Source organism: Centropristis striata, chromosome 21 (genome assembly GCF_030273125.1).
Source record: "Centropristis striata isolate RG_2023a ecotype Rhode Island chromosome 21, C.striata_1.0, whole genome shotgun sequence".
NCBI classification, from domain to species: domain Eukaryota; kingdom Metazoa; phylum Chordata; class Actinopteri; order Perciformes; family Serranidae; genus Centropristis; species Centropristis striata.
In genome coordinates this window covers 17,342,272-17,367,735 of record NC_081537.1, presented here as the reverse complement: position 1 = coordinate 17,367,735, position 25,464 = coordinate 17,342,272, and the positions used below count along the sequence as shown (strand labels likewise).

General features: G+C 39.8%; 1 protein-coding gene across 4 annotated transcripts in view; it reads left to right on the top strand.

Moving 5' to 3' along the window:
- The first annotated feature begins 833 nt into the window (after positions 1-833).
- pald1a (phosphatase domain containing paladin 1a) overlaps positions 834-25,464 on the top strand; it is a 66,171-nt gene continuing 41,540 nt past the window's right edge. Inside the window, exons 1-17 of one of the 4 annotated variants that reach the window (XM_059324573.1) lie at positions 834-1,013; positions 13,056-13,253; positions 13,456-13,558; positions 15,793-15,972; positions 16,430-16,594; positions 17,221-17,381; positions 18,025-18,100; positions 19,429-19,577; positions 19,736-19,832; positions 20,419-20,523; positions 20,798-20,893; positions 20,986-21,120; positions 21,401-21,517; positions 22,533-22,712; positions 22,806-23,003; positions 23,541-23,681; positions 23,775-23,846. In XM_059324573.1, the coding sequence (XP_059180556.1) occupies positions 13,069-13,253; positions 13,456-13,558; positions 15,793-15,972; positions 16,430-16,594; positions 17,221-17,381; positions 18,025-18,100; positions 19,429-19,577; positions 19,736-19,832; positions 20,419-20,523; positions 20,798-20,893; positions 20,986-21,120; positions 21,401-21,517; positions 22,533-22,712; positions 22,806-23,003; positions 23,541-23,681; positions 23,775-23,846 (2,160 nt within the window). In that variant the 5' untranslated portion in view covers positions 834-1,013; positions 13,056-13,068. Of the gene's footprint in view, positions 1,014-5,267; positions 5,630-7,842; positions 7,978-10,562; positions 10,700-13,055; positions 13,254-13,455; positions 13,559-15,792; positions 15,973-16,429; positions 16,595-17,220; positions 17,382-18,024; positions 18,101-19,428; positions 19,578-19,735; positions 19,833-20,418; positions 20,524-20,797; positions 20,894-20,985; positions 21,121-21,400; positions 21,518-22,532; positions 22,713-22,805; positions 23,004-23,540; positions 23,682-23,774; positions 23,847-25,464 lie in introns of those variants that run through there. The other 3 variants (XM_059324572.1, XM_059324574.1, XM_059324575.1) reach the window with 3 other exon arrangements.

Genomic DNA, 25,464 nt, shown 5'->3' with positions numbered 1-25,464 from the left:
TTGAGTAAATGCAATTATGTAATGTAGTTCCACCACTGAACATTACAAACATTAACATAAAGCATTGTGGAAAAATAACTCAATCTTATAAATAACATTTATAGCAAAATATCACCTTGTGTGCGGTATACATTTTATTTTCTGCTGAATACTTTAAGCAAATGTGCATTTAGGGTGTTACACAGGATATGCAGATAAAAGATTCAAACTTGCATGAAAAAAAGCTAAGGCCAAGTATGAGGAGGCATGTTGAGACAGATTTAAGTTGTTCTTAATGTACTTCACTACAGTTTAAAGGAATATGTAAGCTTTACACAAGGAAAACAAAGCTGAACAGAGATGCATACGAATAAACATAGCACTATTATGCACATACAAGTAGATAGAAAAAATAAATCTATTTATGAATATATATAAAAGCAACACACATTATCTCTGTTTATGCCATTTAACTCTCTGGTTTTCACTTATAATATCCATACATGGCTCATTTAGGGTTTTAAAGCTTATACGTTTTCGATATTCAAATAGTAGAGTTCTAATATCCTATTCATGCAACCTAATAATATCCTAAGTTTTAAATGGTTTGACCTATATTTACTTAATTAATTAAGAATTAATTAACATGGAACATATCTGAATAAAAACATACAACATTTTACAAACTGTCCTGTTAAGATAAATAACTCAATAGACAACAAAGTCACAAAAGTCAGGGATTCACATTTTACTTTTGTGAATTCAGAAACTAGCAGAGCATCCGAGGATGACCGCAGCGTCAACTGCGCATGCGTTGTCCGCCTTTCATCCACATCTAGCGAAATCCTTTTCCTAGTAAATTTCCCGAGAAAGGACCCCAAAAAAATCAATGGATGTTGTTTTTTCCCGTGGTATAAACAGAAAGCGGTGCACCCCGGCTACACCCTCCCCCTCACTGGATAAAAACCGACTTCTGAAAACATGTTTTATTAAAATTCAGTCGCTTTTTTTTCCACCCACCGTGTGCTGAAATGGTGAGTAGCTTTAAAGTTTACAGCTTTTGTTACACGAGCCATGGCAGCCGAAAAGGTAACATTTATGGCATTATTTTGGATGCTAAGTCTCCCACAGTTTCCGAACACCTTTTATTAATTATGCATTATAAATATTTGCGAAGGGGCACTTTGATAAGAGCGAAGCGTATCTACATTATGCATTATGTTTGTGTGGGTGATGGGGCATACATGTGCTTGGCAGTGGCACCCCCCCACACTCTCCACTCTCCACTCTCCATGCCTGCACTGTATTGTGCTCTGCATCTAGCCCGTGATCTGCTCACATGCACTGATGAGTGATACATAGTTGGATAAGCTATTACCTCCATTTAGTAGCTCATTATCACATCACATGTTCAGATAAATGTCAATATGCTTTTCATTTTCCTTTATAAAGAGACACATTTCTCACTTACTGGGATATGTTAACCTGTTTATGTAATGTAGCACATGACTTTTTTGAGTAACATTTGCACCTACTTCTGCAAGAAATGAATGTACCATAATAAGTAGAGCTTATTTTTGTGGCTTTTCACAAAACAGGAAACACTGCCCATAACAGTAATAACTTCCACATATGGATAACATGTGTTTAAGTTATGTGTGATTGTCTCTCTTGTTCTCTGTGACATCAGGGGCCATGTGTTTACACTTTACATGTCATCCCTTGGGTTGTTTTGTCTTCTATAGCCATAAATCAGTAAACTAATAGGAAATGCATACTTTACTGGGTAGAATGTATTGTTATATGCCAAAAGACAGCGGTTCCTAACGATTTAGCTCAATGGAATCCTTTTCTATGATTGAGTAAGCTTACAACCTTATATGGATATTTCATATTATACTGAATGCATAACAATGACAGTACAGAACAACTAATAAACTATATTTAACAATCATACATACTCAAAAGGCTTCTTAGAGGGAAGTCTGTGTGAATATAGCTTCTATTTAGGCCTTTATCGACTACTTTTCCTTTGACTTTTTATCACAAGATTTTTATTAATATCTTCCTGATGCCAAAAAAGATAAGACATTGTCTAAAACGTAAATAAAACAGAATGAGATATTCTTGACATATATTCAAGTGAAAACTCTCAAACGACAATATATTTAATATCCATCTGATAAACTTAAATATAAACTATACAATCTGAATTATGCATTTGATGCATCCCAGCTTCTTTGGGAATCAGAGTTGCAAATTAAAATTGGAAATACACAAATACACAAACTTTATGTATTTTTTCTAAAAAAGTTGTCTTGCGTGATAAAAACCAATATAGTCAAATATATATGATAGATATTTATATATAGATTTGATAATACATATATACAGTCATGGAAAAAAATATTAGACCACCCTTTTTCTTCAACTTCTTGTTCATTTTAATGCCTGGTAAAACTAAAGGTACACTTTCTTTGACAAATATAATGATAACAACAAAATAGCTCATAAGAGTTTAATTTAATATATATATATTCAATTAAATATATATATATATATATATATATGTGTGTATATATATATATATATATATATATATATATATATATATTTTAAAACACACTTTTAGTCTGGAATACCTCTTTAAATGCAAAAATAATATGTCACTAAATATATTCTGTTGGTGCAGATGCCCATACACAAGACCTGAAATGTACCAAGACATTTTCCCATTAGTTTTAAGTAAAGTATGAAAAGTCAATAGTGCAGCAAGACAAAGCACAGCACACCCTTTGATGTATTGTCGTCCTGCCTGTTGTTTGATTTAGCCCGTGCAGCTGGGATCAGTCTCCTCTGTTCATATCACTTTACCTCACATCCTGGGGGAAGACAGAAACCGGCAACCGAGAGTGCAGATCAAACCGCGAACATCACAATTAATCAAAAGTGAGAGCATGAAACTCCTCGGTGAATCGACACCTGGATCATAAGTGATTGAGCTATTTATTCCTACTTTATCTTGATAACAGTAATGGAGCAGAAGCTTTACTCCTCCCAGGCTTAAAAGTTGCAGATTTTCTAGCGTGAAATGTTGGTTTATTATTGACCATTTACGGATGAAGGGATATTAGTTTGGAATTGATAAACTCAAAACAGGGTCCAGTTGTTTAATCTTTTAGGCAGGCCCCTAAATCCCAGGGATGCGTCAGTAAATATGAAACAATTTTCTTCTATCTTAAGTTGCATAATATATTTTCGAGTCAAATTCACAGGCTTTAAAGACTCTAATTAGTTACTCTAATAACATCGTTTGGAGTTAAACAGCTGCAACTATTAGTCGACTAATCGATTAGTCGATTGACAGAAAAGTAACCGCCAATTTTTTTGATAATCGATTAATTGTTGGAAGTAATTTTCTATACGAAAATGTTATTTTCAGCCTCTTAAATATGGAGATTTCCTGCTTGTCTGTCTTTTATATCATATTAAACTGAATATCTAACTTTTTGGACTGTCCAAACACAACATTTGAAGACATCACCTTGGTTTTAAAAAAGCTGGTTTTGACTTTTACGTCATTCTATAAACCAAACGATGAATCAATGAATCGAGAAAATAATTGCAAAATTATTTATTCTTAAAATAATCGTTAGTTACAGCTCTATCTGTGTGCCAGTGACAAGAAATTTTGTATACATGCCTGGTTGCAGTAGATAATATTTACCACAAGGTGTCATATTATTATCACTGGATTCAAGTGGATATTTAATACCCCTCAAAGTTGTCTCTTTGTGTGATCTCATTGAAATGATATCTTCCAAGGAGAATTGGTGTTTGTGATACATTTAAAACTTCACAGTCCCCATACTACAAGAAAATTAAGTTAATCCAAATATTAGTGATGTAACTAACTCTTACTGCTCTTAGCAGCAGTTAAACTTTGTCTGGGGTGAACTTTTTTTCCTTTATCTCCTCCCTTCCTGTTGCTGTTACAAGGCAGGTAGAACAGACACCAGACCTGAGAAAGGATACAGACAAGACAGGTGATATTAGCCGTGTGCTCTTTTTTCCATTTGGGACATTTATCAGAGAGGAAGTGTTTCTTAATCTGTCACAAAACATCCTTTCACAACTTTATCACCATCAGATAAACAAATCGGAAGGAAATGAAGGGTTTGAAATTAAGTCATTTGGAGCTTTTTCCCCCCACTTTTTTTTATTAATTCAATATATTTTAATGATATCTACAATGTAGCTTCTTGATATTTGGTTTTGATCTCACAAAATCCAAGTAGAAAAAAAATCAAGTTGACTATTGCTCCCTCCCTGGATTGATTCATTCATGTTCTGAAGTTGGCGGGCTATGGGAGGGTTTTGTTTCACATTCATCATGTCGCAACAACATCAGAGTCTTGGCTTGTGCTGCTGCAGGAAGGAAGGAACAGGTGTGGCAGCAGCAGATTTTGAATCCATATCTCAAAATCACTCACCACGGTTGCAACTGTGCTTAATTTGGAGATTATCGTGTGACAGACTGTTGATCTCACATGTTAGAAAATATTCTCACAGGCAGCCAGTGAGAAGATAAACTAGCTGTTGTTGGCTGCTGTGTAAACTTAAGTGGAGTTGAAGTTGTTGTCAGGTATGTATTACAGAATTGGGCATTTTTGTGCAGGTATAACATCACAGGGTACTGTTGTTTTTAGCCCCCAGGATGAAATAGGACACTTGGTGCATGATGAGATGCTCTGACCTCAGGGTTCTGACTTCAAGAGGTAGAGCACACAGCCTTTTGCAGCTGAACCTCAAGCTTAAATCTAAGTGTTTGCCCAGCTGTAAGCCTGTTTGCCTCCAACTTGGCATGTGTTAACCGCTAATGAATGGAGTAATTAGAGCATCGTAGTGAATTAGGCTTACGTGATGTCATCTGTGTGCAGTTGTTACTGATTGTCAGCCTCCTGGCAGGTCTACATGACATCATATCAGTGAGGGTTAACTGCTGCAGCTGATTGTAATAACTTTAATAAGTCAAGGTTTAATTTATGTGTTTGAGACGGTTGTTAAAAGGTCTGCCATGTGTGGGAGGCATTGTGCTGCCAGGAGGCTCCGGTAGTGATTGGATAGCAGGACTGGATGATGAGTAAGCCTCTCTGGGTCCGCCTCCACATCCTCTTTACACATCCACACACACACACACACACACACACACACAGTTGCACACACAAAACCTGGCATGCGTGAGCAGCATTGCACCTCACACGCAGGGGATGCATACAGAAAAGTGACAAATCTGAACAGCTCCCATCTAAACCTCCTCACACAGAGAGCTGCGTCCACCCCCTCTGCCTTCTCCTGCAGACTGCCTGTCTGGGATCTGTCCTCGGTGAAGGACACATTCACTGACTCGCTTTATGAGGACGTCTTAATGATGCGAAACCGCCGTCTGCCGTAGTGTGATCAGCGGGAAGAGACAGATTGCCTCACAGATCAGAGAGAGAGGGATGCCGACAAGGATGTCTGACTGAGACTGCTGCCTACCAGAGAGCTGTCATTTTGGTTGTTGTTAACCCACTACTTCTGTTTTTTCACTGTGTTCCTCAGAGACTCAAACACCTCTTGGATGGTGGACTGATCAGCTGAATGACAGGTATAGTTGTGGGCTTGTGATCGCTATCATCAGTGTGTTTCTGAAGGAAAAAGGAAACTAAATACCACACGAGATGCGCGTTGTGATTTTTATTGCTGAAATCCAAACATGCAACTGTGGTAAACTTAAAAGGATCTTAAAAACTACTTCTGTAGAGGTATCCTTTGGTTTAACTCTCTTTTATAATTCCAGTCATGTTTTGATGTTCACATAGCTACATGGATTACATTCTTCATGGCATGTGATGCCTAGTCTCTCCTCTGAAGTGTTTATCAGCTCTCATTCCTCTACCAGAGAGGACCAGCGCCTGTTTGACAGGATTCTGGCTTCCCATGCCGACTAAGAAAATGCAGCTGCTAAATCAGGATGTGTTTGTGCATACACAAGTTTACCACTTCAGTCTGAGCGGCGGCGAGCAAAACATATTAACAAATTGGTGTAGAATCTGTCCGCGGAGGGGTTCTCTAAGGCAGCGACTAATAAAAATGCTGTCAGTCGGCCTGGCGGTGCTGACAGAATATTGTGGTCAGACGCTGGGGTTTTGAAAAAATGAAAGCCACGTTACTGCAGACTTTAAATCATAGGGGGATAAAATTGCCATCTTGAAATAAATTACAGACAGGGTTTTAAAAATAGATTTGCACACTTTTTTTTAGCAGCTCAGTGTCGAGCTGTGATGAAAGCAGGAATGTGGAAGGCTAAAGGTTATTCATGTGATTTATGTCATATTCTTGCAGTTGCATAGTTTGTTTTTGTGTCACGCTTTGAGTCCCAGTAGATTTGCTGCTTTAACTTGGAAAAAAAGTGCCTTTCAGTCAGTTGTTTTCCAGTCCATTCGGTAATCTGGACTATCTCTCAAATGCTATTTGAGGGTAGTTTGATCAGATTGGGAAATTGCATCCTTGAACAATACATCACATGGCTTCCTTTTTCCCTCAGTCTCTTTTTGAATGCTGATTTATTTTGAACGAAAACAAACATCAGAGCTGCAAGTTGACACAAATTCACAATGAGGGCTTTGGAACAGTCGGAGGAAAACAAAAAAGATTTTCTGCAGAGGAAGCACTGAGCTCATTTCCGCGCAGCACTGATATTAGGTCAGGAACTAGCAATGTCCTGTGGAATCACGCCTGCATGTAACCCTTAACCTCATTGGTGAAATATGTGTACAGCTGCAAGGGAGGAAGTTTCAGAGAGTACATTTCCTGTCAAGGTGTGCATATACCTCCTTGGCCTGGGTGTGTGTGTGTGTGTGTGTGTGTGTGTGTGGGATTGTATCGAGTGGCTTGGTGGTCTAGTTTCCTCTGATGAGTGAGACATTGTGTCATTGTTATCAGTAATGGACGCTCTTGAGCAATGGTGAATGGTGAACATTCTTGCACACTCTGCATATTGTATCTTCAAAGCAACATAAGCTGATGTGGTTTATGTTGCGTGCATAGAAGTAGTTTCTTATGTTGTTTTGTGCAGCCAGCAGGCTTTCAGACTGTAACATTGGCAGCCTGAATGAGCGGCCTCCGTGGAGACCAGAAACGCCAAGGACCCTAAGATGAGCAATGCTGCCAAGCACCGAATTTGGACGTTTTATTTGTGGTTCTTGCAGCCACGCTTGCGACTCTCCTCTCCATCTTGATATGGCAGGTTGTGTTGAAAGATCTCCTAAGCGTTACACAGTGATACCCATCTCCCTTGAACCCCTGCATCTCTTCTGAATGAAGAGCGCTCTGCATCCTTCCTCGGGGCCACCAACAGATGCATCCTGCAGCTGCACGCTCTTTCCTGTCTGCACTCAGGCCCTTTTGTCTGAAGACGTTGCTACAGCAAAGTTGGGACACCGGCTGAATTTAAATGGGGCAGCCCTGAATGGAGCAATGCTGGTAGGTTGGCAGGAGGTTCCAGTTTCCATGGTCCTTATTCTTACTGTGCAGTCAGTGGATTTAAATATTAGTGCCTTTTACTAACCAGCTGTTCACAGCCTGGCTGGAACACACAAAGGTGCAGTCAAGATTGCCTCGTTTTGGTTCGGTTATTTACTTTTTGCATTGTGAAATCCATGTTTGTCCGTCGTTTTATTGGCTCCACAAGCAGAGTGACACTACTCTGGTTGACATGTGAGGTAAACAGACTCTCTGATGAGTTGCCTTGATTGGATCTCCAGGAGGATGTTTATGACTGAGGGCTATTTCTACTCAGGCCTCCGCCCCGGCCGGCCGCCCGCTTGCCCGCTAGACCAGGCCTGCCCGTTCTTAAGTCAGTGTGGCTGACAATCTGAGCTCGTGTGAAGCAGGAACTTCCGTATCAAAGTGTGTGCGCACCATGGTCTGGCAGCAGTGGTGATAGACTGTAAGGTAAGACTAAGAGGAGGGTTTTGAATCTACCAGTTTCAAGAGCATGTTGCTTTGTGTGCTGCAGCATTAATGTGCTGTCATGTTTCCTTCTGAGGCCTGTAAAAACGAAGCGTCTGTCAGGAAGTGTCAGCTAGCCTCATTCAACACTCAGACATTAAACAAATTTAAACACCACTGGGGGTTAGATACAGGAAGTTCTTGTGTGGATGAGGATAATGGAGAATCTCTTGTTGGAGTGTTTTACAGCCTTCGACCGAGCCACATAGGAACATGCAAATTATCATGCATGACTGTGGTGGTGGGTAAATGAAACCTACTGATTAAATGTCCTTAAAGTGACAGTGATTGAAAAGGGTTTGCTACGTAAATGGTCTTTACTGCGAGGAATGTAAGCTCTGTTTTCAGTCCGTATAGGAAGTCGAGGAGACACAAAACACATCTTATATCTAACATGACACCAAGGCTGCAACTGTTTATTTTTTACTACTGTTTAAAGTCAGTTGTATTTAAATAGCTCAAAATCACACATCACAGATTTTCCTCAAAGGGCTTTACAATCTGTACAGCATGCAACACCCTCTGTCATTAGACTCTAGGCTGGGTGAGGAAAAACTCACTAAATACCATTTAATGGTAAAAAAAAGGGAAGAAACCTCAGGAAGAGCAACAGAGGAGGTGTCCCTCTTCCAGAAAGGCTGCACCCTCTTATTCTGAAGAATCAGTGCCATGGAGCTCTCTCGCTCTCTCGCTCTGTCTCTCTCTCTCTCTCTCTCTCTCTCTCTACATATACATATATATATATATATATACATATATATATATATATATATATATATATATATATATATATATATATATATATATATATATATATATATATATGTCAGTAGTGGAGCACAGATATTAAATTTGATTTTCTTAAGCAGATTTACTGAGATCTGACAGTAAAATCACAACTCAATCACGTTTTTTTAAACTTTATAATACATTTAATATATTTAATAATAATAAAACTAATATGGCACAGAGCTCAGACCTCCACCAAGGCCAATGGTGCATTCACATGCTCCTTGGATGGTCCCATTTCCAGAGTTGGGAAGTTGTTCTTCCCACTTTCGATGGTTTCTGAGCAAATTAATAGCTGTTTCCATTATTTCTGTACAATGAAGTGTAAAAGCAACAGGTCAGGTGAGCTCTGAAATGTGTACCAACATTTTCTTTTTTGAGCTGTTCCGACTTGAGGAGGCGTTCATGTGAATTTTCCCAGTCAGGAACTCATTTTTCGGATACTTCTGATCCGAAGTGAATGCAGCACGAATCTCTCAATGCTAACCACTCCAAAATTTAATGGGTTCTTTCTTGGCTCATGCCTTATCCTTCTAACAAATTTCATAAAAGTCGGGGCTGTAGTTTTCCCAGAAGCCTGCTGACAAACAGACAAACAAACCAAGCTGATAGCAGGAGATAACTCGAATACAGAAGAACAGAATTACAACAATATGTAGATTATCTATTAAATGCCAAGTTGTCATCTTCAAAACCCCAAATGGGACATTTTCAGTTCTCTAAAACACAGGAAAGCAAAACATTGTCCCACTTGAGGAACTGTTATCAGCAAATGCCATTTTTACTCCTAAGTGATACATTTCAGTTATCATTCCAGCATGTTCCTTTTTTGATGCTTGCTGTACATTACACGAGTCAACTGTGTCGTGTTTGTGCGCAGCCTGTCCCTGTGAAAAGGAGCTGATCTTTAGCCATCTGGCTGCCAGATGTACCACTACTTCCTTTGGTCCCCTCCGTAGAGACTTGAGTCTCCTGCTTGAATCAACTTCCCAACATCATATAGGAGGTAGGACGAGGACGAGGAGGACGTTGTCTGAAAGCTGCAGCTCCTGGAGTTTTTTGCCCCCTCTGCCAAGCGACTGGGCACTTTGAACTCACACGAGGGGTGTTTCCCACCGACTGGGGGTGGGCGAAGGGGTTTAAAAAGAGAAAAGATTTCTTTTTTTGGATGTGATGCCAAGTTCTCACACTCCTCTTCTCCTTACAAACCATGGCGGAAAACAAGCAGCAAAGAAAAGGATCTGCAAGCACAGATCGCTCATCTCACACGTAAGATGTGAATTTTCAGTTGGTTGTTTCAGTGTGGAGAGCTTTCTTTTTGTTTTTCTTGTGGTAGTCGCACAATTATGGCAGCAGAGATGCTTTTGGTATGTGGTGAGGACTCAAATAGATTTTGGGCAGCTGGAGCACAGTTTTCTTGAAAACTTTGCTTCCTTTTATGGATCTTGGGTACAGATTCTGCCCTTTTTCCTTTTTTTTTTAAACTCTTCAGTCTTTTTACTCTGCAGCTATTATTCCCGTCAAGCTGTAAAAACATCTTATTCTTTGTTACCTTATTATTTTAACCATGCCAGACAATGTAACAAGCAAATCAATATGTTGTCTCTCTCGTTGTGCTTGTGAGAAATGAAGTGAATCAAAAGGTCTGTGAGTACAAGGTTGACCGGCCCACTCAGCTCCAGACGCAACAAAGAGGAGCGTAGCGGTGACTCACCCTGCACTTCTCTCTCCACTGAGCCTCTCTGCACAATGAGAGTCCACTCTGTTCAAAGCTGGAGATCCCACAGAGGCGCTTTGACCCTGTCACATCAAGTACATTTTGATGTCGGATTGATTTTGGATCTTTTGGTCTCCACTTTGCAGCTGCAGTGTTACAGTATGTGTATCTGTATGTTTGTGTTGGGGTTTTTTCTGTGTATTCCTCAAGGGGTTTGTGTGTATTTATGTGTCTTCCTCTGTTTGTGTGCTCTGGTGCTGTAGGTTCCTGACCAGCTACGTGTTATAAGTGATGTTGAGGAGCGGTGTTACTCCCGGCCGCTAGCTTGTCAGAAGACTCGTTTGTTTATGTGCAGAGCTCCCTGCAAAGCTCACTGTTTATTCAGAGGGGAGGAGGTTTGCTTGAAACCTGCGGCTGGCTCGCGTGGGGGTCTGAGTGCTCACTATCAAGCTGTATGATTAAAATACAAATACAGTCGACTCAAATCCCATGCCTCTGTGATTGAACTGCAGATATATGAAATGAATAATGATTGTAATTTGAGTGCTGACTGAACCTAAAACGGGGATCTCATGAGTCATTGGCTGAGCCTCTGCATTTTCTATCCCTCAAAAGACATAAAAAACGCTCCTGTTAATATCTTTTATATTGCGTGATAAATATTCATGATGTTATTTGTGAAATAGCCTAAACTGGCTTCTTGTCAGATACAAAGGCAGTACACAGATTCCATCTGTTCAGTTTTTTCCATGTTCTGAATCAGAAATAATAGGAGCAGCAGCAGTTGAATACTGTCTGAAGTGAAGAGAGTAATAACTCATATTTATAGTTTCTGGATTCAACAGTTCAATGAAATGCATGTGTGCTTAAACACTTTAAGCCTTTGCATGAATCTTAAAAATGCAATACAAAGTCCACGTTTAGAATATTGGTTTGGTGGTTGGTATCATATGCTAATTTATGTTCTTGTATGAGAATAGATACCTCTTATGTCTGTACACTGAATATGAAGCTGCAGCCAGCAGTCAGTTAGCTTAGCTTAGCACAGAAATTACAAACAGTTAGCCTGATGATAATATCTCCACCAGCACCTCAAAATCTCACTTTGACCCCTTTCTTTAAATGCAGATTATTGAAAATGCTAGAAAGGAAACGAAAACATTTAAAAACTCCTGCATTGCGTATTGGTCTTAATGCAACAACAAAAAAACGGAGCCATTTGAAAACAATGACGCAGACACCCATGTTGACTTCCTGATTGAGTCTTATCAGTCACGTTTTGTCCTTCTCTGATTCGTCATGCACAAACATCAACCTTGACAACCAGTGGTTAATTCAACATGCATAACCATTACAGGTGTTGCTGTCCTGATCGTCTGTCCTAGAAGTTGTTGTGCAGTTGAATTCTCTATTGTGTAATGTTGCTATACGGCCTAGATGAGAATTCCATTGCCTGTTTACTTTGCAACGACTCCCTATCTATGTTTTGCGGTGCCTTGACCGCCTTATACTCAGTAACAGTTCCATCTCAATGTCTGTACAAGTCAAGAAATCTTTGATCTTATTTTTCGCCATTTCTTGCTGCAACTAAGCAACTAGCCACAGAGTAGACAATGTGCTGATTGTGACACAGTGTATCTGAATGGTCATGTGATATCCATTTTCAGGTGTCTTAACCCTCAAAGGGCAATTTTTGTTGTTGCTCTTTTTACATTTTACTTACTGTTGCCTTTTGTTTTGCTGCAATATGTAAATCCTTCATCTCTATGGAATCAGCACAATCAACTCAAATGTCTTTTTGTGCAGAACAACACAGAATGACATACATCATAAAAAAAAGAAAAAATGCAAGTTGAATTTCCCAGATAAATGTATATCTTTTTTTAAATTGAATAAAATGGAATTTATATATACAACACTCTTCCAAGTGCCCACAACTGTCATTAAAACCTGGGTCTCCACATGCTATACATATTGAACTATTTGCATTTTTGCTCTCTCGTCCGCTTCCCATTTGTCTTAGCAGAATCAATCATGGCTAATGTTTTTAACAGGATCTAGTCATTCCAAACGCTTCATTTTGATAATGTTTTAAATGAGCCATGTAGAATTAAGTGACTGATAGAAATATCACAATTTTAAGCTTCCTTCTGGTTACTTTTTCTAATGGAAACCTTCATAACTGATGATCCATTCAAGGACTGTCTGGAAGTTCAAATTCAGACTATAATCACTGCAATTTTTAGATTTTCTTTTATGACAAAACGTGTATTTTTTTTAGTGATCTCTCAATTGTCTGTTTTAAAACGCCATATTAAAACAGCCGTAACAGCCATGCTGGCAGCTCCAGTCACTTTAAAATGTATTCATATGCTATTTATATAGCATTGGTGACAAACTTTTCAATCACTTCAATGTGGAAGTATGACACAATCACAGAAAACTTCCGGCTTTTATATATGTGTGTGAGTGTGTTTGCTTCCTGTTTCTGAGTCCGCTGCGATCTCATTCACAGCTGCTTGTGGAGCATGGGTACAACTGCCAGCGCCGCGCCACAGCCTGTTTCCGTAGCATCACCGCTTGAAAGTGTCCATGGCAACGGGATGGCCGACAGCATGCAGTCTCTCAGCATGAGCCCCTTCCAGACAGTCAACATCCACAACAACAAGGCCAAGTCCATTATCACCAACAAAGTCGCACCTGTCGTCATCACGTAAGTCCCTCCCAGAATCTGCGTTGTCACAATTGGGTGTTAATCCTCTTTGATCACTGTGGTGACGTCCCCCAGCCCCCCGAGTTGAATTGTTTGCCCCTGTTATCATCTCATTTGTCAATCCCGGCCTGGTAAATAGTAGCTGATAATTGAATTGACCTCTCTTCACCGTCCAGACTCGCTCACGTGTTTTGTCTCCCAGGTATAACTGCAGACAGGAATTTCAGATTCACGATGACATCCTCAAGACCAACTACAAAGTGGGCCGGATATCAGACGCCATGCCCGAGCACTACCTAGTGCAGGTAAGGACAAGACCTCACCGCGGAAAGAGTCATCTCACCTGTCTTTTAAGTCTGCTCTTCTCACATTCACATGGCTAAATTGCAGAGTGGCACAGGAACATTGTTATGCGCTGTTTTATGATCTGGTGCAGCCATTGAAACAGGAATGTTGTCACCCTGCTATCAGGACTTTGATCTGCTCTGTCACCTCTGCTGCGTCTGCTCAGCCACGCAGTGTTTTGTCATTATTAACCCGCAGCATCTGTTTACGCGTGTGTGTATATAAGTCAGAATATATGTGTCCACATGAGATGGAAAACAGCTTTTCCTCTCTGTTTTGGCCTTGCATACGCACAAAGCAGGTGTTTTCTCACAACCTAAAAAACCAAAACACCAAACCCATAATATGGACGTGAAAATACATTTGCCAAGCAATTACATATGTCTACTCACACTAGTATGTAAAATAAAAAATGTTAAGCCCACAAAACATGGTGGTGTTGTCTGTAAGGATGGGTTTCAATTAGAGGTGGGAATCACCAGAGGCCCCACGTCACGATTTATCTCGATACTTGAGTCACGATACAATGTTATTGCGACTTTTAAGCATTTTGCGATATGGAGAGTATTGCCATACAATATATTGCGATTTAACTGTTTACCTGCATTTTGTGTCCACAAAATTAAATAAAATCAATAATTGTTTTGTCAAATAAGAGGAAATTCTCAGTCTATTCATCTCACTTCAGTCTTTTTATTTCTCCACAAAGAGAGTCAACTTGTGGGAACCCAGAGAGCCAATTTTCATTGAGATAGCATGAAGTCAGAGATCACATGACAGCTTTGAGGATCACCATGAAACATGGAAAAAAAAAACTTTGTAGCGTTATTCCGACAACTTCCTGACACAATATCCTTTGATCTTCTAGTTTCACATGTTACCATTATCTCCAGTATATTCCTAAAAGTGAGCCTACGGCCTCTGGAAAAAACAAAAATGGCGGGCCTTACGAGCGCTAAATATTGATACTTGGCGGCCATGAATCAACATAATATTGTATATAATAACATAATAATAATAACGTGATGCTATACTGTATTGACCCCCCCCCCCAACTCTAGTTTCGATAGCATTTCATAAAAGCTATATTCAGTGTCTAGTAAAAGAAAAAGAAAATCTTTTTTGAAAAATATGCTCTGTTTTTAGTCACTGCTCTCTCAACTAATGCTTGATATGATGCGTTTTTGTTGTGGTTTGATTACAGAGCAGAGGACACAGAGAGTTATTGTTCTATACATTTTTACTGTAAAGGACGGAGCTTAATGTTAAAGAAATGCAGTGCTCCGTATTCATCTCACATGCAGCAGAATTAATGAGTAGGTACATTATAGGTCCAGCTTATAAATGCTCAGTTTTTCACATCAGGTTTCTCAACAAGTATGACAAGAATATGCATGCAAGTTTGAGATAGTCTGCTCGAATCTGCTTTCCTAACATATGCACTTTCCTAATAAGGCTATATACACACACACACACACACACACACACACACACACACACACACACGCTGAGAATGAGAGTATAAACTTTATAAAAACACTTTCTAACAATGCTCATAGGATTTTATTGACTGATTGATTAGTTGATTTAATTGACAGATCTGTAAAAGCACCACTTAAGGTCATTCAGCATTAATAAAAGCATAAAAAATGACTAATCAACTAAAGAAATCTTAATCGACTCAGAGGGGGCAGCACTATTATTCTCCTTTTGTTCTTGTGAGAAAAAACTGATTTGATTTGATTGATAGCTTAAAGTACAGCTGTTATTTATGTGCCTCTATGACCCAGATCATATTATTGTTTTATACTTTACACTGACAATGAGACCTGAGAAATAATATACAATATTTTGACTTACTAATCTTGGAGTGATGGAGGCAACAGAGCAGAGCTTTAACCTGTTGATACAACAGAGCAACCAGACTGTGTTATTTGCCAACAGAAAGAGGAGGAGGAAAAGAAGAGACATTTCTTTTGACTGATTTCGTGAATCCTAAATAACAAGCTTGAAATGCCAGAAAGGCTGCAGGTCGTTTTCATGCGTAAACACCTTCTTCATATTTATCCAAACACTTAAATGTTGACATATTTGCTCTGCAGAATTTACGAATGCTAATGCATGCTCAAGTGGAAGCTGGAGAAATGTTGTTGTGAAGGTGATGCTCTGAGACTAAATTTGCATTGCTTTCCAGGGGGAGTACTTCATGGTCCAGGATGTGTACAGCAAGGCAGATGTTCTGAGCACCACGGGCAGCTACGGCGCGCCCAACTTCCGCCAAGTCAAGGGGTCCTACCCGCTGTATGGGATGGGTCAGCCGAGCCTGAACGGCTTCAAACAGGTCCTTCAGAGGCTCCAGGCACAAGGACATGAGGTCACTGTTTTATATATACATTTATACAAGCAAAACACACACAAGCTTGCTTAAATTGTCCAGATCTCATGCCCCTAATTCTCCTGTGTTGGTGCCGGTGGAGCTCTGCCTGGCCTATTTTCTAGCCATGTTGTCAGTAAATATTTGAGGAGTCAAGTGCTCAGTAGAGGCTGTGGCTGAATTGTAGAACTGAGCAAACAGAAAGTTGCGGTCATGTGTACCAGTGGAAAATGAAGCTCTCTGCTTACAGCAGCTAGAAAACTGACCGTAATTGAAATGAAATTGACAAAATTATACGTCAGGCTTCAACAAAAACTCCTTACTCATGTGCTACATGTCATGTGACAACAGATTGTTTCCAGTTGCTCTTGGAAGTGGTGGAGTCGGTCGAAGGCAACAGCCACTTACTTTAAGAAGCTATTATTTGATACCTATCGTGCTGTTCTTTTTCAAACAGGAGGTTATATTCTTCTGTGTAAGAGAGGAGCCGGTGGTTTTCCTCCACAAGGACGACAACTTTGTTCCGTACACCCCCAGGAGGAAGGAAAACCTACATGAGAACCTTCATGGCCTGGAAAAGGAGGAGCTGGTGGAAAGCCTGGAGCTCACTATCAGGAAGGAGGTGATGAACACACACAGTTACTCAGCATGTGTGTGTGAATATGCCAAGTTTTCAGTCAGGAAGTTTTTGTTTTCCTGTCACATTTTACTCACTATTGCCATACTTTTCTTTAGAAATCATAAAAAGTTGAATTTATTTGATGATTTATTTTTTTCTAAAATCTTTCTGAAATATAATCTATATTTTCCCAAGTGCTCACCATTGTTACGAATGCTAAATACTGTGTAAATCTGCAGTTCAGTCGAAATTTCACTGTTTTTTTTGGCATGTGACAGCTGTCTCAGCTGTGTCATTCATGTGTTTTTAGTTGTGCTGAGAAGTGCAAAATTTTCAGTTTTTTTACAGAATTTAGTTAGTGTGAATGGTTAAATTTTGGCAGAATTTAAAAGAGATGATGATATGAACGATATGATTTTGATTTAAAAACGACCGTTTTAAGCTTAGATTGGTTATTTTTCATGACAGAAGCATCTGTTACACATGGTTTGTTCGAGGACCATCAGAAATGTGAAAATCTGACAAATTCTGTTTTTACAGTTTCTGGCTATGATAAATGGTGTAATTTTGGCATTTTTTTTGACTGTGATGTTCAAAGGGTTAAAACGTCCTTCTTGCTTCCTCTACAGCTCCACGACTTTGCCAAGCTCAACGAAAATGTCTTCTACGTCTACAACGACATCGAGTACTTCAAAGACGAGCCGCAGAAGATCTCCATCACGTGTGAGGAGGACATCCATGTGACTGAAGAGGTCTATAAGAGGCCCATGTTCACCATGCCGGCCTACAGGTTGTTTACATTGTTCCTTTATTAGCCCGCAGCTCCACAGCTCACACATCAGTTTAGATAGAGCAGCGTGTGGCTGCCTGCCATAGAATATGCAGGGCAGGTTATAAATAGTGGCGCTTGTTTGTTCAAAAGCTTGTCGCCCTGCTTTTTCAGAAGAAATGTGGGACTGGGGGGGGGGGGTTCTTAAAACTAAAATATTGCAGCATCCTGTTTGCAATCAGATCAGCAGCATCAGCTTCTGAGATGTCTTTAGCTGCACATAACATTTCCAGGGCAAGAGACGATATTAATCCCTGAGGAGAGCGTCTCGGATTCTCTTGAATTTTTGCTGTCCAAAGAAAGCAGCAGGATGTTTTATTGTAGCTTGTTTAAAATTGCAGGTGGTGGATTTTTAAGGAAACATTGATAACCCCATGATTTTGATCCCTTCCATCATCCCTTGTGGATTTTCGAAGGAAGCAAAGTTTCTATCCGGGACTTGTGATATTAGTAAACACAACGTGAGGAAGCTCAGCTGTCGAGTCCGACTTTAGGTCAGATGTGTGTGTGCGTGTGTGTGCAGTGTGTTATGACCTACATAAGGGCAATATTGACACAACACAAGCACAGGTTCAACTCCCGGTAACAATCTGTTGTATTGCAGGTACTACAGATTACCACTACCAGTGGAGGGAGCACCACTGGAAGAAGACTTTGACGCTTTTGTTAACATACTCAGGGTAAGCATGTGTAAAAAACCTCAATCATGATGCACCAATTAGATAGACCTTTTTTGGTTGTGCTCCTCTTGGTGGGATCTTGTTTTGATGTGCCATTAAAGTTATTAATGGCTGGAATATTGGAGAGCATCTGGACTTTCTCACTGAGGTACCGAAAAGGTCACAGTAGCTTTTTTTAATCCTTTTTTTTATAGCCTTTTAAATCTGTTCTGTACGTGTTATCTGTCATTAGTAAGTGTAAAAGTTTGAAAAAGTTGTAGGAAAAACCAGCACTTTGTTCTCACTTCATGTCCGGCCGTTGGTCATCTGCTCTGTCTGGTTTCCGTCCTGCCTCTCACTCACACAGGATGTTCTTTCCGTCTTGTTTTGCCCTTTTTTGGACTGACTTGCAGCAGCCGGTCCAGTTCCCTGTGGTTGGAAAGTGGCTCCGTTTTTTTAAAATGTTTTTATAAACTGTGTTTGGATCGGAGCATTACTGACTATTTCTTTTTTGTAGTTCTCACTTGTCCTGCTGGAATTTTTTGTAGTTGAAAAATATTCCGGCATGGCAATCCCCTTTATTTTCCAGTGCAATTATAACTTCCAGGAAGTTCTCTCACTTCCCATTTCTTTGGATTAACCCTCTATATCCCAGGCAGTTTCAGGGAGTTTTTTTGCTCCTGTCACATTTTACTCACTGAGGCCTTGTTTTTCACTGCAATAAATAAGTCCTGCACCTCTATGGAAACAGCACAATCACCGCTAGAAGTATGGAGAACTCAAATTAAATAATGCCATAAATCATCATCATTTGTTGGTCTTGAGCATTAGTCAAGACCAACAAATTGGGTCCAAGTCAAGTCCAATACCAGGTCCAGAGCAATAAACTAAAATAATCAATCTATAAGCAATAACTTAACCAATATCTGAGTCTGAGACCGAGCCAATACAGAGTCCAACAAGGCCTCAATTTCTGGTGTAATTTTAAATCACCCATTGAGAATAAAATTGATGTAATGTCACTGTTTTAAGATTAGATTCGGTTATTTGTTTCAGAAGAATTCATCACACAATATTTGTTCAAGAACTGTTATAGATTTGAAATCTGATGCAAATTTTTGCTTTAGAGAATGGTGTAATTTTGGCTCTTTTTTCTTTTTAAAGAAAACATGTCTTCCAAAACCTGTTGGCAGGTTGTGCTTTTCAGTGATTGTGTGTTGTAGGTTATATGTAACCATGTTGTCCTAGAAACCTTAATTTACCAACCAAATCTGGGCCAGTTTAAACCTCCCAAACACTGTTCATCTCTGTCAAGTGTTACATTCTTCTGTATGTGCTGTGTTGTCCAGGAGAGCCCCAGCTTGTCTCTGGGCCTCAATGCTTCCCGGCCGCTACCCGCTCTGCTCTTCAGCTGCCAGGTCGGCGTCGGCCGCACCAACCTCGCCATGATCCTGGGCACGCTGGTCATGAACCGCCTGAGGGGCGATTCACAACCACAGTAAGAACTCAGCATCAAATCCATGTGGAAAACAGAGAAGACATTAAAACTTCACCACATGTTTGATAAAACAGTAGAACGATGCAGCTTTGAATCTGGTTTTGTTGGGTCTTTTTTCAGGTGACATGGGACTTGACCTTGTTTGCCTTGTTTTGCAGAGTTGAAGAGGCAGCTGCTCCAGAGCCCAAACCGCTGTTCCAGGTCATCCAGTCTCTGATCAATAAGCTGCCTAATGGACAGCAGGTCATGCAAGAGGTAAAGCAGATCATTTTCACCATCACAACATCTGAAAGTATGTATGAAATGAATTTGCAGTTCCTAAACAACGTTTTTTAAGGAACAGCGAGTAGCATTTCTCTGTTACGGTTGTAAACACAACAATCAAAGTTGGCCCCCCAGTTTACTCTCATTTTTGAACCAGCTTTGTCCACTTAGTGTTTCATCTTGCTGTATTTGCATGTTTCAGTGCTGTGTCCGCCATTTTTGTAGCTTTGTCTTAGATGTGTGCTTGCGATCTGGCACCAGGGGTCTGTTCCATAAAGTAGTCCAGGCTTTCTTTGGTTAGTCTGACTCATTTTCACTTGATTCGGTTCCATAAAGCAAATTCAATACAGTTGAAGCCGAGTTACTCTGGGAACTTTTGTGTTGTTTGTGTTTGAAACAACAAACAAAAGAAAAGACACATGTATAGAATCTGGATTTTTCAAAGGATGTACAGTAGTAGTTGCAAATTTTTCCCCTTCCACTTATATTTATATGCCCTCAAACATTTCAGAAGGTCTTTAGTTTGTGTTGTTTTAATAAGTTCATGTCGATAATGTATATGTTTTTTCTCTGACAGGTTGACCAGGCTATCGCCCTGTGTTCAGAAATGCACAACATAAAAGAAGCAATATATGAGAACAAGAGTAAACTGGAAGGGATCGGACAAGATTATCAAATTCAGGTAATCCTTTTCTTCAGAGCTGCATAGTTGACATTTGATTTCAAACTTCTTGTACTGCTTTATTTATGTCAGCTAAATCAAAATCAAATCAAAATTACTTTATTTATCCCTGGAAGAATGAGACAGCCTGATGGCTGTAGGAGCGAAATAAAGCAAGAGTGAACATAAAAAGTCCTTATCAGTGTGGGCGCTTGAGCTGATGGAGAACTTAAGTAGCAGAGACATTTCTCCTGTCTGTCAGGAAATAATACTTAAACTTTTGTTCGTTTCTCAGGGAAGCAGTACCAAAGACTACTTTCTCCACAGAACCATGCAGAGCTTGGAGCGCTACTTCTACTTAATTGTATTTAATGCATACCTTCATGAACAGGTACACTTTTTTCCCTAATGTAAAATGTCTCCATTGTAGCTTCACAAGCTTTTAAAATAATCTGAGTTGTAACCATATGTTGCATTTTGCAGTATCCTCTTGCCTTTGTGTCCAACTTCAGCCAGTGGATGTGCTGCCACGCGTGGCTCTACAGGTTACTGGCCTGCATGGACCTGTCAGAGCTGTCTGCTCCGGCTGAGCTGGTCACCAGAGGAGCTCGCATCCTGGTGAGGAAATCAAGCGCAGACTTATGCCGTGCATGTCAGACTTTTGGTTATGTCTGTGTCTGTAATCTATAACTGAAACCATATCCTGCAGGGCCAACATATCGTACATCCAAATGCTTCTGCTGGTTTTATAAACAGCGATAAAACTCGCCACACTGGGTATCTTTATCTCAAGAGATGCCTCATATGTCTCACTGTCCTCCCACACAGAAATGTAATCATATGTAGCTTCAAATGCACTTCATATATTAGATATGTAAAACTGTGTGTGTCTGCATAGGTTGCTGATGAGTGCTTGGCCCCTGATGTGCTCAGCACGGTGAAGGAGATGAAGGCGGTCAACTTCAGACGAGTGCCCAAGATGCCTGTTTATGGAATGGCTCAGCCCACATCAGAGGTGCAGCATATTCCCACATACTATCGTCAAATTGGTAGAAAAGCTCTTATTTACTCTGCAGCAGTGGTGGAATAAGTAGTCAGATCCCTTACATCAGTAAATGTACTAATACCAACCTGTGAAATTACTCCACGACAAGTAAAAGTACTGCGTTCAAAACTAACTTGAGTAAAAGTACAAAAGTGTAGTATCAAAAGTAAAAGTACTTGTTATGCAGAATGGTCCCACTCAGATTGTTTTATATATTCTAAATACATAAGATTATTTGTACTGATGCATTAATGTAAAAAGCATTTTATTCATTCATTCATTTTAACTACTTAATATACTTTTATGAGGTTTATTTAAATAAAAGTCTGATCACTTTAAATTTATCATGTTTTTCATGTTAAATATCAACCTGAAAATAATTAAACCTGTCAGCTAAATGTAGTGGAGTAAAAAGTATAATATTTGCCTCAAAATGTAGTGAAGTAGAAATATAAAGTTACATAAAATGGAAATACTCGGGTGAAGTATAAGTACCTCAAAGTACCTTTTGTACTTAAGTACAAAACTTGAGTAAATCTACTTGGGTACATTCTACCACTGCTCTGCAGTAATATTTAATCACAAATTTCCAAAACATCATCTCAGTTTTGGGGATTTTCTTTTCCACGCAGAGAGGATTAAATGTAACACTTCTCTCTCCAAGTAGTCATTTTGTAGCTGATTAGAATCAAATCAAGTGCTTACAAACAGAAGAAAAGGAGCAGGAGACATTATACTTTCAAATTGTTGTAATGTAGTATAATTTGTAAAAGACAAAAAGACTTTCCATTACTGCTGAAAATGTCCACATCGAACTGGCACTTTAAGTCATCGCCAGCATCCATCCTCACAGTCAGGAATATTCATAAGAGTACAAATAGATTTAGAGGAATGACTCATGGTGATTTAGACTCACACCCACCTCAGGATGCTCGAGCCGGACTTCCAGCTCCTTGCCGTCTAATCAGAAACTTGCTGTGTGCAGGCTGCCGGAGCAGTTTTGGCCCATCTGACGGACGAGAAGAGGAAGCACAGCCACGTGCTGTGGGTCAACCTGCAGGAGGAGCTGGTGCTGGAAGGAAACGGTCAGATTTTTATGCTGAGGGAGCCCTCGTGTCTGGACCAGCACATTCCAGTCCCGACGTCTGACCCACTGCTAATAGAGGTAGAGTGAGACTGAAGCTTTTCAGGGCATTTACAATCAGATATGTGGTGAAGAGTGCAGTGAAAGTGAAGTAAAATGCTCTCACGTCTGTAGAAACTGGAAGTGTCTCTGAAGGAGGAGATCCTGCGAGCTCAGAAGTGGCTCGAGGTGACGCTGGAGCAGGAGAAACAGATGAAGATGTTTAAAAGCTGCCTGACGGTCCAGGAGATCTTCAGCCAGCACAAAAGCTCCCACCAGGGCCTCGTCTGCAAGCGCATCCCCCTGTCGGACTGCAGCGCGCCAAAGGAGGAGGTAAAGATGTAAAGGAGTGCATTAACATACGTGTGCTCACAAACATGCTGCACCAGGGGCAGAAATTGCTACAATACAATACTTGTTATGATGAGAGGTGAAAATGAAGAAGGCTTTGGCTCGCTCTAGTGGTTAAAAATGTCATTGTGAAGTTTTTAACATATGATGATAAGCAAATCTAATTATTTTGCACTTTTTCACAACCACTCACATAGTAGTTTAGCATTTTCTTCATGATTAAGATTGAACATTTCTAGTAGAATTCTAAGAAAAAGTGTAAAAAATTGGGTATGTCAGTTTAAAGCAAATTGATCTAGCATTAATTTCATATTTTAATGTAGTTATTTAATATAGTCACAAAAATATTTCAATTAAAATGATTTGTAAAATTAAGGTTGAGAATATGATTTCATGTGATGAAATATGCTGTTTAATTTCTTTATGATACACTTTTTTGTTGATGTAAAGAAATGTTGTGGTAGAGTTTGTGTGTGTGTGTGTTTGCACATGAACTCATAAGTGTGTGTTCTTGTTCAGGATTTTGACAAGCTGCTGGAGGCCATGAAGAGTGCCTTGGCTGAGGACTCTCACTCAGCGTTCGTTTTTAACTGCTCCAACGGCAAAGGCAGGACCACCACCGCCACGGTCATCTCTGTTCTGACTCTCTGGCACTTCAATGTAAGAAGCTTTCTTAAGTCAGTATTCTAATACCATTTACCTAAAATTGATCAAATTAAAAGTAACATTAAATCCGGTGTCCTCCACCTGCAGGGTTTTCCAGAGTTTGCTGATGATGAGATTGTGAGCGTTCCAGATGCAAAGTACACAAAAGGAGAATTTGAGGTATGCATACTCAAAACATATAGCCTGGGTATACCCATACTGCCTTGCACACTCGATTTCATTTCGACCTGCAGGCAGTCTGGAAACTATGGCCGTTTCTTAGCCCTGTTTTAGGGATCCAATCACAGAACGGGGAGGGACGGCAAGACAGTGACGTGTACTACTCGACAGATGGAAGCTTGTAGTTTTGTAGCTTTCTTATGCATCCAACATGGCTGCATCAGACGCGAAACTCTCTTTCGATCTAGCTGTAGACGGCGTTTTAAATAGTTTAGAGTGAAAGTTGATTAAAAGAAGAACAACGTTTGACTTTACACTCCTGTTTCACCACCAAAAAGGATGTTTTAGCCTTGCTTCTGACAGGATTTGGCAAAAGCCTAATCTACCAACTAACCCCGCTACCGCTCACTGCTGTAACGCCGGTGATCTCGCTACAAGCCGGGGGACAGCGGAGCCGGCCAGAGACCCGCAGCAGCTTGTCTATTGACCATAAAATCAGTGGATGTGTGTGGCTGAATGACATGAGGGGAAATAAGGCGTAAAAATAAATAATCTTGGAGAAAGTGAGAACTGGAGAAGCAAAGCAGCAAGCAACACTCTCTCACAGACACACACATACACACGTACACACACGCACACACACACACACACACACACACACACACCAACACTGCCGGTAGACTGTGAACAGCCAGAGCCAGAACATGCTGCAGAAAAACATTGCAAAAGCAGAATTGAGCATTTTACTCTCAAAGTAGAGATGGACTAGGGTGGCAATTGTAAGTGACCCCAAACAACTGAGCGGTAGTGTATTTCATGTCAGAATAAAGTGCAAACTACTAACCTAAAATTAATAATAAATCCACAGAATTAAAAAAAATACTTCTCACCCAAGACGGCTATTTATATGCCAGTTGCTCACCCCGTGTTATCTAGATTTCTTGAAGAAAACTGTTGTTCTCAAGTGAAAATGCACATGTGACTCGGATTTCACTGCACAAGTTTGTTAACAGATGTTTTTATTTAGCTTTGCTGAATTCCCATTTGAAGGATTTCTAAATGTTTTAGTTTTCTTTAAGAATGCAAGGTTACACGTGTTGAGCAATTGATACAAAATGTTTTGGGGATGACTTATTGCTTTTGTGGAGTTCAGAGTATCCTGGTGTGCACCCAAATTTTTATTCACAATGTTTTACCCTCCACCAGCTTAGCACAAGGGTTTGGAGTTGCAACAATTATTGCGTTCCTAACATAGTAATTTATTTAAAATCATAAATGTCAAATATTTTTTATTTCCAACATCTTAAATTTGAGGATTTTTCTTTTTTATGGAGTAGTTTAGTGCTGATAATGAGACATTATCAGAGGCAGTTCTTAAATCAGATATATGCTGGGTGTTGTTGGAGTGTTAATTAACCCAAGGTCTGGCTAACAAAAAAACCTCTGACATTTGGCAGGTATCTTTAAAAGAAAATAAAGAAAAAAGGAACTGAAATCAAACCAAAGGGCAGCAATTATTATTATCCTCTTATCCTCTTAAAGAATTGAATGAAACAAGGAATAGAAACATTTTATAAATAAAAGCAGTTTTTATGCTTTGAGTAAAGATCAGGTCAGC